Genomic DNA, 11416 nt, shown 5'->3' on the forward strand with positions numbered 1-11416 from the left:
GCTCCGCGAGTGCTGAGGCACTCATACGCACCTGTGCCGATGGATTGCTGGAAACTAGACCATATTGATGAAGCGAGCTTGCGGGTGCTGGAAGGTTGCGCTCGCCAGGACACTTCGTCGGCTCTCCTCGGCAGGAGGGGTCACCTTCCACTACGTCTGCCAATCTGGGCACGTCGGCTGAGACTCGACAGGATGAGAAGCGAAGCCGACAAAGAGAAGAACAAGACAATTAGACTCACTGCGCCGTTTTCCTGTTTACATTCACTCCGGTGCACTAGTAGAATATCATTATCATGAAGCGCGTACACAAACTTGCATACAGCTCTTCGGAAGTAGAGGCGAAAGCGCTACTTGGCTATCAAAGATTTCTACCGTTGCATTTGCCGTTGTTGTCGACACATGCCACTCCGAGCTCGCGTTCTCCCCGTTCTCATGGTCTGTCGAGGCATGCTTATAGCGATCATCACGAGTGATCTCTATGGGCGTTGCAGGTCGACAATGCCCGGATGGCACTCATGAGCGCAGGAGGAAGAGAGACTCCCCTCGGCGGCGGTGGGCATGCTCGCCCGGGACAACGTCCGAAACAAGCGTCTATCCCAGCACTGTAGGTGGATGAGGCTAGGTTTGACTCAGCTCTTGTAGTATGGGACTTCAACGTTCAAGGCTGTCTCCCAATGTATGCTAACTACAGAAAATACCATACATACCCCAGTACTTCTCGTTGAGATCAGCCACACAGAATGAGCTATCTGCGACGGTGCTGCCACAGACGACAACTGTACACCTTATCACGCGAAACCCATACTCGAGAGTCAGACTTCACCTGCTCGAGCACCAGCCGGCCACACATCAGGAATAGGAATAACAGAAGCGAGATTCATTTCAATTGGAACTTATCGGAGAATCAAAGCTGCTGTACAACGCCAAAACCCCTGCTAAGATTATCAGCAGCACTTTCCACGAATACACCTGAGTACAGTAGAGCCTCAGTCGCTCCCTCCTGGATACCGTAGTGGACTACATCGTTCTGATTGGACGGGGAATCCGCCGGATTCACGAGAGGCAGCTAGTTGACAGCCGTGTCAACTCAAGAAGACGCTCCAAGCGTGTGTAACGGACTCGTCCTTACCTTTAGGACTGTGAAGTGAAAGTCTCCTTGTCCGTTCGGGCCAGAGGAAGCGGTCGGATTCGACGTGGTCTGGACGACTTGCTGCAAGAGCTCGCCGTCTTGAGAATACCACACAGCGATCGTGAGCGCGTTCCAGTCCACTTCTACTGCGAAGTTGTGCCACACGCTCGCAGTGAAAGGTGTAGTGAAGAGGACGTTGAGCGCATGATCGCGGACTTTGAACGAGTGAGCATCCGAGACGGGGACATCACCCGTAGGATTGGTGAAGGGAGAGCCTGATAAGGATGTGAGTACGCCGCGTGAAAAGAACAGGGCGGGTGGAGTCACGTACCAAGTTGAATCTCGAAGACATGAGTGCCGTCATTGGGCTCAATGAAGACGATCTGGTACTCGTGCGAGTAGTTCAGAGGACGCTGCTCGTCCTGCTGGATCGAGACATGGAATATAGTCTTTCCTGTCTCCATCTGGGTAATGAGGTCCGTGTGCTCGCCATTGTTGGCCGCGATGATATCGGTGCGCCGGAAGCCATACTGCGGACTGCTTCCTCCCGGGACGAACACGGAGCTGTTGTCGATGGAAACAGAGACCACCTGCTCTTGTTGCTCCGAGCTATTGGACCCACCGTTCCAGAGCGGGGTTGGGAGAAGGGACTGGCCGAGCAGCTGAGAGTACTAAAGGGGGGGGGATCAGTCCACAGCCTATAATCCAGCTAGCATTATATTGCCTACCTGCGATGCGTTCTCGGATCCCTTTACGACGCTACTCCGATCTCAGACCCATCGCATGATGTAATGGGACAAGAACTCACGTGAGGAGGGCCAGTAGACGTGTCAAGGTCCGCATTAGTCAAATTCAAGGATGCACGCCCATCCCATATGATGGGCGTCGCTATAGTCGATACAAAGTACGCAGAGACCACGAGAAGGGTTTGGAACGCGAGATGCATCTTACAGGTATGGCTTCTCAGTGCACAATGTGCGATGGTAACGGCCCCCTTATATCCATCAGGTATGGAGCTACTGAGGACTTACCAGGGAATATCTCCGGAAACGGAGATGGTTCCGGCAGATTCTTCAAGGAGGGAATACAACCCGTTTCGGACATCAATTGTTCTCGAGAAGCCATCAGCCTAAACTTCCGTCGTCATATGCCCGCTGTCATCTAATGAAGGTCCACCTCATATGCTTGTGCCAATCACCGCTTTCATTGCGTCAAAATCGTTGCTTACGCGTAATATTTGCCGGTTTGTTTAGGGAAGCTCCAAGAATAGAGGAAGAAGACGGCTGAAGTTGGGCGTGCCTACTCCAGTGACAGGGTCCCATCCTTCGGTGCTAGATGAGGCGATTGTGAGCATGAATGTGCTCATCCAACAAGGACGGAAACCTACGAAGTAAAGCCAGGAGTGCCTAGCGACGGATCATTGGTGTCAGCAACCATACCATTGCAGTGATCAGGGTCGAAACACATACCGCAACCCTGGTTACCGCCCATTGTAATATCGTGGAAGGCAGCTTGGAACTTTTCGGTATAAATCTGTACCCGGTTCTCAGAAGAGTCGCAGTGCACTTCAATATCTAACTTACGGCAGGGTTTATAAATCCTAGTGGCGCCAAATGTGAGACCTGCGCTCATTTGCTCAAACTGTATGACACGCACCGACGGGGCCCTTTCCAGCAGCAAGACGAGCGTCATTGATCAACGTGATCATAGAACCGACGACAGGAGAAGAACAAGAGGTCCCAAAGACGAGCTCGAATTCACCGGCAACAGCTGCAAGGAAAGTTTGTTACGCCTATACGATCAAAGGAATAGAAACCTCTGCCGATCCTTACCTACAACGTAGTTCGCCCTGACCATGTTAAAGTCAGAACCAGCCAGATCAACTTAGTGCTGACACTTACCCGTTCGCAGACAAGTCGGGGAAACCACGAGCGACTCCAGAGTTGTTGAATTGCTCCCCAGAGAAAGGAGGTGGGTGGTTAGTCAGGAAGCTCTTTACCGCCGCTGCCTGGTATTGGGGCATCTCGAAGAAGTTGCTGAAACCTCCTCCGCTGAAGATGACCTGCTCACATGCGCCCTCCGGGTCGTTGACAGTCGACCCGGGATTGACCTGCGTCGCGCCGACGCCCGTGACGAATGGGCAGGTGACCGGGAAGTCGGGATTGAACTGAATCCCGGTGCCGTTGGTAACGGGATTGCCTTGGGAAGGGAAGAATTAGGGAGATACATGAGCATGTTGGAGAGATGGGAAGTACCATTTCCATCGAGACAAACTCCGCCATTGCCGGCAACGCCATTGTCACCAGAACTGTAGAGTACTGTCGTGCCTAGCAATCCGAGCTTGGCGTACTCGGTGCACTGGCGTTGTGCGTATGCACGGGTAACGGAAGCCTCGTCCGAACCGTAAGAAGTCGATACAACAAACGGAGGCTTCAAAATACCACAGGACTCGGGTTCTTGATGAGGGCGGATTGTGAGACCAAAAGAGCATCATAAGAACACGTGCCGCTTACTGTCAAATCCCCCAGGGAGCGTGTCCGGGTAAATACCATCCTGAACTGGCGTCAGCATCGCTCACTATAAAGCCTTGGTCGACGTGAGACGCACAAAATTGGGGTCATCACCGCCCTCGAAAGTACAAAAGGACGCGTCGACAGCGTCAAGCCAGTTGTTGAACGATGCCCCCTCAACGAGATCTCCAGTCTGGAGAAGCAGGATCGGCTGAGGATCGGTCAGGCCGAACGCGTATTGCAGATCGAGGTCGCTCTCTCCGTTGAAGTCGAACCCAGTCATGTTCGTCTGGTCGACACCTCCATCGATCGAGATAAGGGTCGGCTTCTTGCCGACTTGAGAGGGAGAGAAGTTCCTGCAGATTGATTTCAGCGTGGTCACGACGTCAGGTCGGCTCTCGGGTGGGACTTACGCGAAGAACATATCTAAGTCGCTCTGCAAGAACGCCTGCGGCGTAAACTCAACTGCACAATGCCCCTCCATCAACCACCCATCGTCGACAGAGCTGCAAAATGATCACTCACGGATACCAAATGTATTCTTCTTCGTCTCCGTCGGCTTCCTATCAATCGAGTACAGCGCCCTCAAGCAGTCTAGCGTGATAATCTCGTCGCAATTCTCTAAGCTGGGCGGCAAGTTCACGCTCGTTCCGTCCGCCTTCACCTTCGAGCCTAGCTTGATGTGCGTCGACGGCCGTTCGAGCGAGCGCTTCCGCATCAGGTTGTCCGTCTGCACCTGGTCCGGCGTCGGCACGCGGTGCAGGAAGTGCACCGTGGGCTTGATCAAGTCGATGTGCTCCCGGATGTCCTCGGGCACGGAGTACGAGTGGCAGCCTGGACATGCACAACACAGATGTCGTGTCAGCGCCCGTGTCACGCATCGAGCATCATGTCCTGTCGCGGCAGAGCTGAGAAGCGGGAACTCACCGATCTGCTGCGCCCCCGTCTCGACGTGCGTATACACATGGTATTCCGCATCAATCAGCGCCTCCGCCTCCTCGGCCGTCGTGTCGACCTCTATCCACCCCTTGCTCTTACTCAGCCTCAGCCTCTCTGTGTCAATCCCCGACTCGGTCAACCACTCCACGACACGCTCGACCGTCTCCGCGCTGGGAGCAAACGTGTCTACGACCTCCTTTACCGAGTAGTGCTGCCCGTACGTGGGCGAATCCGGGTGGGACACCGCCATAAGCATCTCCTCGACCTTGTCCAGGTTGCTCTGCGTGAGCCCGAAGCGCATCGGGAGCACCGCGCTCGGCTCGAGCCGCCGCGTGAGCACCCAGTCGCGAGGCTCCTGTGCGCGCCGCTCGTGCACGACGAGGTTGTTACGCCGGCTAATGGAGGGCGCTGCAGCCGCCAGGGACGCGAGGACGAGTGTCGCCCAGGTCAGTGAGGCGGGACGCATGATGCGCTACGGTCCTGGAAGAGATGGGCTGACGAGACCCTGAGAGGGCTGCGAACTCCAGGTATTGGAGGTTCGTCGCACTTCGTCGAACATGCTGGGCCGCCGCGTATTTATGGGAACAGGGGAACACGGAGGACATCTTTAGCGTGGGCAGCGCGCGGACGTCCCCCGCGCTTGTCTATTGTCGATGCCATCTTTCCTGGGGGTGCAGTGCGGATGTGAACAAACGTCGCGCCGACAAGGACATACAGGACGCGTACCTCAGCCATGGACCGAGCGATAGCTGCTGATCAGGATTGCCAGACCAGCTGATAGGATATTCGCACGCAAGCACGTTGACGACGTCAGATATTCGCTGCGCTTAGACCTGTGTATGGTTCGTTGGTCCGGATAGTTCTCCTTGCGGACTATGATGTGTGAACCAGACGCAGTCAACCTGGGAAGATGATATCGCTGCCAACTTAGTCGACTTCTGGCGTCTCGCGCGGGCGGTCAGAAGTCAGACGATAAGGATTCAAGTACGTCACGGAGTACCCACGGAGCAGGCAAGGAATTCCTGAGAACCCTGAGCACTGCTTACACCTGGCGCCTGGGATATCATAAATCACCACGCAGGTGTCGGCCGCTGCCAGAATGTTGTATACCCATGGATGTATGAACTGCACAGACAAGCCATCTTGTCAGCGCGTCCGCGGGGAGCTTGAAGGGTGGAAACATACCACATAATGTAAGACAATCTGAAGCGTACATCAGAACAACACAGATCAAAGCGCGCGAAAGCAGACTAAGAATTACACTACAATACAAAGATCCAGACAAAGTGCTCTACGCGGCGGCATCGGCGATAGCGAGACCGTCCATTGGTACGTCTCGCAGCTCGCTCGCGCCGGCAGCCGCTGCCTCTTTTCGTGCCGCGGACTTTTTCCTGAGCTCCTCCACTTCCACAGTCAGTTTCGCCTAATATACGTATCATGAGTAAATGTAGGGATGATCAATGAGCCTGCAACATACCACAGAATCCTCCAAATCTGGCAGCTTGAATGCTGAATAGGGTGATGGCGGTGGAGGGACTTTCTTGTCACCTGCAATAGCAGATTTAAGGCGGAAGGCGCGTAAATGAAGTGAATGCATGCGCACCAAATGCAGCGTACATGAAAACTTCGTTCATGAACTCGTGGTTACGGCGATACCGCGTCAGGGCGAGCGTTCGTGTCGAGATAGTCTCCGACTCGTCTAGACGTCGGGTGAGACTCAGAAAACATCAACGTCAGCGTTTCAACGAGCGTACCTGCGGAGTCGTCGTCATCCACGACGCGGCTTGTTTGTCGCTGTGCGGAATCTCAGCCACCTTCATCGCGCAACGCGCCAACAAGAAGCATACCTGGCCCATGCTCATCCCTCTTTCGCGCTGTGCTCTCCTCTCTAACGCTTCCATCTGGCTGTTTTGATGCGCGAGCATGCCTTGCGGGTTGCGGGGCATCCCCATCGCCGGCATTCCCGGGTAGTTCATAGCGGGACGGTCGCTCACAGGAGTCATAGGGATCGATCCAGGGGCTCCCGCCCCAGGGAAAACCTTCTGGCCCTGCCGCTCGCCCATGACATAGATCGCAGGCTCGTTCACAGGGCGCAGCGGGTAGTTGCGTGGGGGCTGATTGAGCGAAGGAATGATCGCTGGCATGCAATTTGTCCAGATTGACATATGAAGAGAAGGGGAAAAGGGAATGACGCACGAGTGTGCTGGCCGCTGGAGTAGTGGACGAGGACGAGCTGGGGATGGCCGCCCTTCTGCATCCTGAACCGCCTCCGGACGCGGTGTGCTGATTGGTCGACCCCAGGGATGAACCCAAACTTGACTTCGGTCACTTCGAGTTCCTGCCCAGCGCGCGCCCGACCGAGTTGTTGCAGTCAGTCAGTCAGTCGGTCACAACAGAGCTTCCAGACGCGCGTGATGAACATGAACACTGATGATAGTCACTCACCCGCCCGTTTCCAAGTGGAATGCTGTATCTCTGCTCCCTATCTTGATATACGAGCCCATCTACCGGGAAGGGGAGCTGCGCGGTTTGAAAGATGAGGAAGGTCGAGCCCTCTGCGACCGACGCGGATCCCGAGGATAAGTCGCGGAGCCACTGGGAAGAAGATACGTCTGTTTCCACGTACCGAGGGGCTTGTCGATGTATCCCCACGCGAATGGCGTGTGCTGGGAAAGCTGAATAGCGCGTTGGAGCATGTGTACCGCGGCTTCGTGGGTGATTTGAGGATGTGGCCCTAGCGGTTCTGGGTATTTGAGGCACAGTCCCTCTGTCTGCGCTTGTTGCATAGACATAGTGGCAAGTTTTCTCAGACAGAGTGTTCGACAAGTGTATACTGAGGTCACAGTATAAAGGAGTAGAGGATTCAGGAACAGCAGACAGAGAAAGGCTGAACCGACTTCGCAGAGCGGGCGCCACCGAACGGACGGCTGCCCACGTGAGTCTAGCGCCGATCTCAAAGAAATGCGTAGGACTACTACCCCCCGTTGTCTACTACCTTTCGAAGTGCCTTCTGCAAAATCTACCTGACCTTCTTGACCAGGATCAGTATGGCGTCTAAGTATGCCGAAACATTGCACCATCTGCTTGGACGATACAGCTGAAGGCACATGGTCAGGTCGTTGGCGACTTGCATCTTCTGCAAGATCATCAAAGGTGAGAAACGATGATTCGGTGTCTGAGGTGTTCGTACAACTAGTAGCCCAACCGCGTTCTATTCCCAAAATAGGGGAGATCCCCAGCTATAAACTCGTCGAGACGGAGAAAGTCTTCTCCTTCCTCGACATCGGACCTCTCGCCAAGGGCCACGCCTTGATCATTCCAAAGTGTGCGTCGTAGAGTCATATCCACCTCAGCTATCGTGCCTATGATCCTTACGTCCTTTCACAGACCATGCCGAGAAGTTCCACGAGGTCCCTGATGAGTACCTCGGGGACGTGCTTCCTGCGGCGAAGAAGATCGCCCTCGCACTCGGAGCCGAGAACTACAACCTCCTCCAGGTCCGTCCGTCCTATCTCAGGGATATCAGCCGAACAGATGGGTACTGACCATACTCGCGCAAATAGAACAATGGTCGCATCGCCCACCAGGAAGTTGACCACGTACACTTCCACGTCATCCCCAAGCCCGCTCCGGGCGACGCCGAGGGTCTCGTCATCGGCTGGCCCTCCCAGAAGCCGTCGATGGATGAATTGAAGGCGCTTCATGCAGAGCTCATCACGAAGCTGTAAATTGGAAGTCGCCGCCTGAAGGCCAATGAAGTCTAAGCACTGTACACTGTGGCATGCTTCTAGCTGCGTTGATACGAAGTTACACTCTACTTTCGATAACTCGATTACGGAATGCGATCGCGTGCTTCATAGAATAACATGCGGAAGCATTATCAAGAGGTACGTGTGGAGTTCCGACCAAGATGGTCAGGACTGTGGACGTCCTGGGTTGCTGAAGAGCCTTTGCCGAGTCATTAAAGCCAGACACGAGAATGTACAGGAAACCGTGATTTCCCCGTTCCTCCTTCCTGGTCCTGGGAGGACCAGGAAGGAGGGAACCAGGAGAAGACCGCGGTCCAGAGTTTGTGTCCGGCATGTCGGCGCCCAGATGAACAAGGTGACTCGATGACTGCTGCACCGTCGTGTGCAGATATCACGCTTGATGCGTCTTGACTTCGTCCTCGAGCCATTTCCACAGCTTGTCTCCTAGCTCGTCATCGTATGCCTTCGCCCTGCACCTTCCAATACGCGCCCATGGTATGAAGAACTAACGGACGCTGATGAGTGCGGACTCGATAGGGAAAATCTTCGAACGTACCTCGCCGTTATGGTTGAGAGCCTCCGGCATCGTACCGGCGTAGAGCTGTGTGATCGCACCAAGGGGTGTTGGATACAGCACCGCATTCTGATGTTGCCGTCAGCGTATGCGAGCAAAGCCAGTCAGACAAGTTGGTACGTACCACAAGCTTCTTCTGCAGGCCGGTAAGGTGGCGTTGCAGATCGCTCTGGATGTTCCCTATGACCCTGCTCGTTAGCCGGAAGCATGAGAGTACGCATGGGAGTACCACTGACCAGGATTTAGGGAGACAGAGATAATGCCCTGCTCAGCGTATCGTTTCGCAAGCTGCCGCGCAAACACCACATTGCCCTGTCTCGATCACGCATGTTAGTCCAAGCCGTGGCCGAACGCTTACGCGAAATCACACACAAATTTGCTTTGCCAGTAGAGGTTTTCTCTCGACAACTTCTTCCTCTCGGGTGAGTCCTTGAAAGTCTCCCAGTGTAAAGTACTCATATATGCGCCGCTGGAAGCCGTCGTAACAACGCGAGCGTGATGATCTGGCGACGACTTGACACCGGCGAGGAGAGCGGGCAAAAGCAACACGGTGAAGTAGTAGTGGCCTACGACGTTCGTACCCCATTGCAGGTCGTACCCGTCCGCGGTCACCTGTTAGATTAGTGGGACCATGACTCCGCTAGCGAGCGATTGAAAGCCATATGAGGGGAGCGCACTCCCGGGAAGAAATAGACAGAACGCACGCATTATTGAAGAGGATGTGAAGTTCTGACTCCTTGCTCAAAAACTCTTCGGCCGCCTTCTTGACCGAAGAAAGACTACTGAGGTCAAGCTCGACGAAGATGGCTTCCTTGCCGGTCGCCTCCTTCAGGGAATTGATGGCCTTCTCTGCCTTATTCTTGCTGCGGGCGGCGAGGTAGACCTTGGCGTTGTGCTGCAAGAGAGCCTGACCGACAGTCCGGGTTAGAAACGCAGGGTACTCCAGCGGCATTACATTACACACCTTCACAGTTTCGTAACCGATACCGACGTTACCGCCTATAGAGAACGTCAGCATCGAGGCAAAGACCATCCACATGACAAAAACAACACGGATTACCAGTGACTATGACAATCCGTCCGGTGAGATCAGGTATGTCCTCTGGCGAGAATTCGGTCTTGAGCGGAAAGGCTTGCTGCAACATGGGCCATATTATCTGCCTAAAGTGGGAGAGCGCCCCACCCATCGCAGCTCAGGTGAAGGAAGCAAATGTAGCGCAGAAACCTATCAGGAGAAGACAGGAGAAAGATAAGTCAGTAGGCAGTAGTCTTCGACGTAAGGCGGCTACCCCGGTCGGTATTTGATCAAGTGCGTGACCGCGTATTGACGGAAACCTGCACGGCCCGCGTTCGTCATCACCATCGCGTCATGCCCCAACACCATCAGCGTCGTCCACTCTGTTTGCATCTACCGAAATTACTTAGTGGGCGATTTGCGACGCATTTGTAACGTGACTCAACCGCTGCCAAGGAATCGAGGAACCCCTATGTACTATATACTGCAGACTTCAAATAGAAGCACGAGCTATCGGAAAACTCACCAGCGACAACCGGACCCATCGTCATAGCATCGCAATAGAGGTCGGCGCAGATGGTTTGCAGTAACAGTGGGGATAGGCAGCGCCCGGCCTTCCGAGCTGGAGCCTATCCCTACTCCTATCATTCTATCGTCTATCCTCTATCTGATCCCGCTCGTGTGGTTTGTGTTGCTTACTTACTCTCTGTCTTTGCTTGCTCATTCTCATCACTTGGACCACACATCCTCTGTCTGTCCTTACTCATAGTTTTGATATCTCGGTTATCCCTTGGCTCTCCTGCCTCGTATATATATCCTACCTATCACACTCGTTTGTTCAGCGTACTCTAGGCGGATTCAAGAGTCTTTGAACCTGTCTACATAGTCTCAACGCTCTAGTGTCGCGTGTTTCTCAATCCGAAACCGCCCACGCGACACGCGCCCACCGGCGCCCACGCGAGTCCGAAGACGCGCATAACCCTCTCTTTTCCTCCTGCGCTCATGAGTGCCATCCGGGCATCGTCGACCTGCAACGCCCATAGAGATCACTCGTGATGATCGCGATAAGCATGCCTCGACAGACCATGAGAACGGGGAGAACGCGAGCTCGGAGTGGCATGTGTCGACAACAACGGCAAATGCAACGGTAGAAATCTTTGATAGCCAAGTAGCGCTTTCGCCTCTACTTGCGAAGAGCTGTATGCAAGTTTGTGTACGCGCTTCATGATAATGATATTCTACTAGTGCACCGGAGTGAATGTAAACAGGAAAACGGCGCAGTGAGTCTAATTGTCTTGTTCTTCTCTTTGTCGGCCTCGCTTCTCATCCTGTCGAGTCTCAGCCGACGTGCCCAGATTGGCAGACGTAGTGGAAGGTGACCCCTCCTGCCGAGGAGAGCCGACGAAGTGTCCTGGCGAGCGCAACCTTCCAGCACCCGCAAGCTCGCTTCATCAATATGGTCTAGTTTCCAGCAATCCATCGGCACAGGTGCGTATGAGT

General features: G+C 54.3%; 5 protein-coding genes across 5 annotated transcripts; 1 reads left to right on the top strand and 4 right to left on the bottom strand.

Moving 5' to 3' along the window:
* Positions 1–904: 904 nt before the first annotated feature.
* On the bottom strand, positions 905–2075 carry DICSQDRAFT_111047 (uncharacterized protein; the record flags this gene model as incomplete). Its single annotated transcript, XM_007369301.1, has 5 exons — positions 905–1066; positions 1130–1404; positions 1461–1800; positions 1858–1898; positions 1934–2075. The coding sequence occupies 5 exons, from the start codon at positions 2073–2075 to the stop codon at positions 905–907; spliced, it is 960 nt and encodes a 319-aa protein (XP_007369363.1).
* Positions 2076–2378: 303 nt separating this feature from the next.
* On the bottom strand, positions 2379–5237 carry DICSQDRAFT_182908 (subtilisin-like protein; the record flags this gene model as incomplete). Its single annotated transcript, XM_007369302.1, has 13 exons — positions 4567–5237; positions 4165–4473; positions 4053–4104; positions 3737–3995; positions 3643–3682; positions 3385–3585; positions 3031–3328; positions 2962–2978; positions 2786–2899; positions 2713–2729; positions 2599–2662; positions 2517–2535; positions 2379–2460 (listed from the first exon to the last, which is right to left on the bottom strand). Exons 1-13 carry the CDS (start codon positions 5042–5044, stop codon positions 2379–2381), a joined length of 1950 nt encoding a protein of 649 aa, XP_007369364.1. The 5' UTR covers positions 5045–5237.
* Positions 5238–5814: 577 nt separating this feature from the next.
* DICSQDRAFT_139920 (uncharacterized protein) lies at positions 5815–7404 on the bottom strand. Its single transcript, XM_007369303.1, has 8 exons — positions 7205–7404; positions 7024–7133; positions 6775–6916; positions 6426–6715; positions 6333–6372; positions 6182–6277; positions 6056–6126; positions 5815–6001 (listed from the first exon to the last, which is right to left on the bottom strand). The coding sequence occupies exons 1-8, from the start codon at positions 7368–7370 to the stop codon at positions 5870–5872; spliced, it is 1047 nt and encodes a 348-aa protein (XP_007369365.1). The 5' UTR covers positions 7371–7404; the 3' UTR covers positions 5815–5869.
* Positions 7405–7685: 281 nt separating this feature from the next.
* DICSQDRAFT_68204 (HIT-like protein) lies at positions 7686–8306 on the top strand (the record flags this gene model as incomplete). The annotated part of the gene is made up of 4 exons (XM_007369304.1): positions 7686–7731; positions 7805–7903; positions 7966–8075; positions 8142–8306. The coding sequence occupies 4 exons, from the start codon at positions 7686–7688 to the stop codon at positions 8304–8306; spliced, it is 420 nt and encodes a 139-aa protein (XP_007369366.1).
* Positions 8307–8718: 412 nt separating this feature from the next.
* Positions 8719–10461, bottom strand: DICSQDRAFT_149475 (NAD(P)-binding protein; the record flags this gene model as incomplete). Its single annotated transcript, XM_007369305.1, has 10 exons — positions 8719–8832; positions 8884–8970; positions 9026–9081; positions 9138–9213; positions 9274–9513; positions 9538–9541; positions 9606–9808; positions 9866–9900; positions 9962–10062; positions 10439–10461. 10 exons carry the CDS (start codon positions 10459–10461, stop codon positions 8719–8721), a joined length of 939 nt encoding a protein of 312 aa, XP_007369367.1.
* Between the last annotated feature and the right edge of the window lie 955 nt (positions 10462–11416).

This window comes from Dichomitus squalens, assembly GCF_000275845.1.
Source record: "Dichomitus squalens LYAD-421 SS1 unplaced genomic scaffold DICSQscaffold_47, whole genome shotgun sequence".
In the NCBI taxonomy this organism is placed as follows: Eukaryota; Fungi; Basidiomycota; class Agaricomycetes; order Polyporales; family Polyporaceae; genus Dichomitus; species Dichomitus squalens.

Coding starts and splice junctions, on each gene's coding strand:
- DICSQDRAFT_139920 (XM_007369303.1), bottom strand. CDS start 7,370: ATGTCTATGCAACAAGCGCAGACAGAGGGACTGTGCCTCAAATACCCA. Junction 6,917..7,023: donor TTCCACTTGGAAACGGGCGG/GTGAGTGACTAT, acceptor CGCGCTGGGCAG/GAACTCGAAGTGACCGAAGT. Junction 6,002..6,055: donor CAGATTTGGAGGATTCTGTG/GTATGTTGCAGG, acceptor TACGTATATTAG/GCGAAACTGACTGTGGAAGT.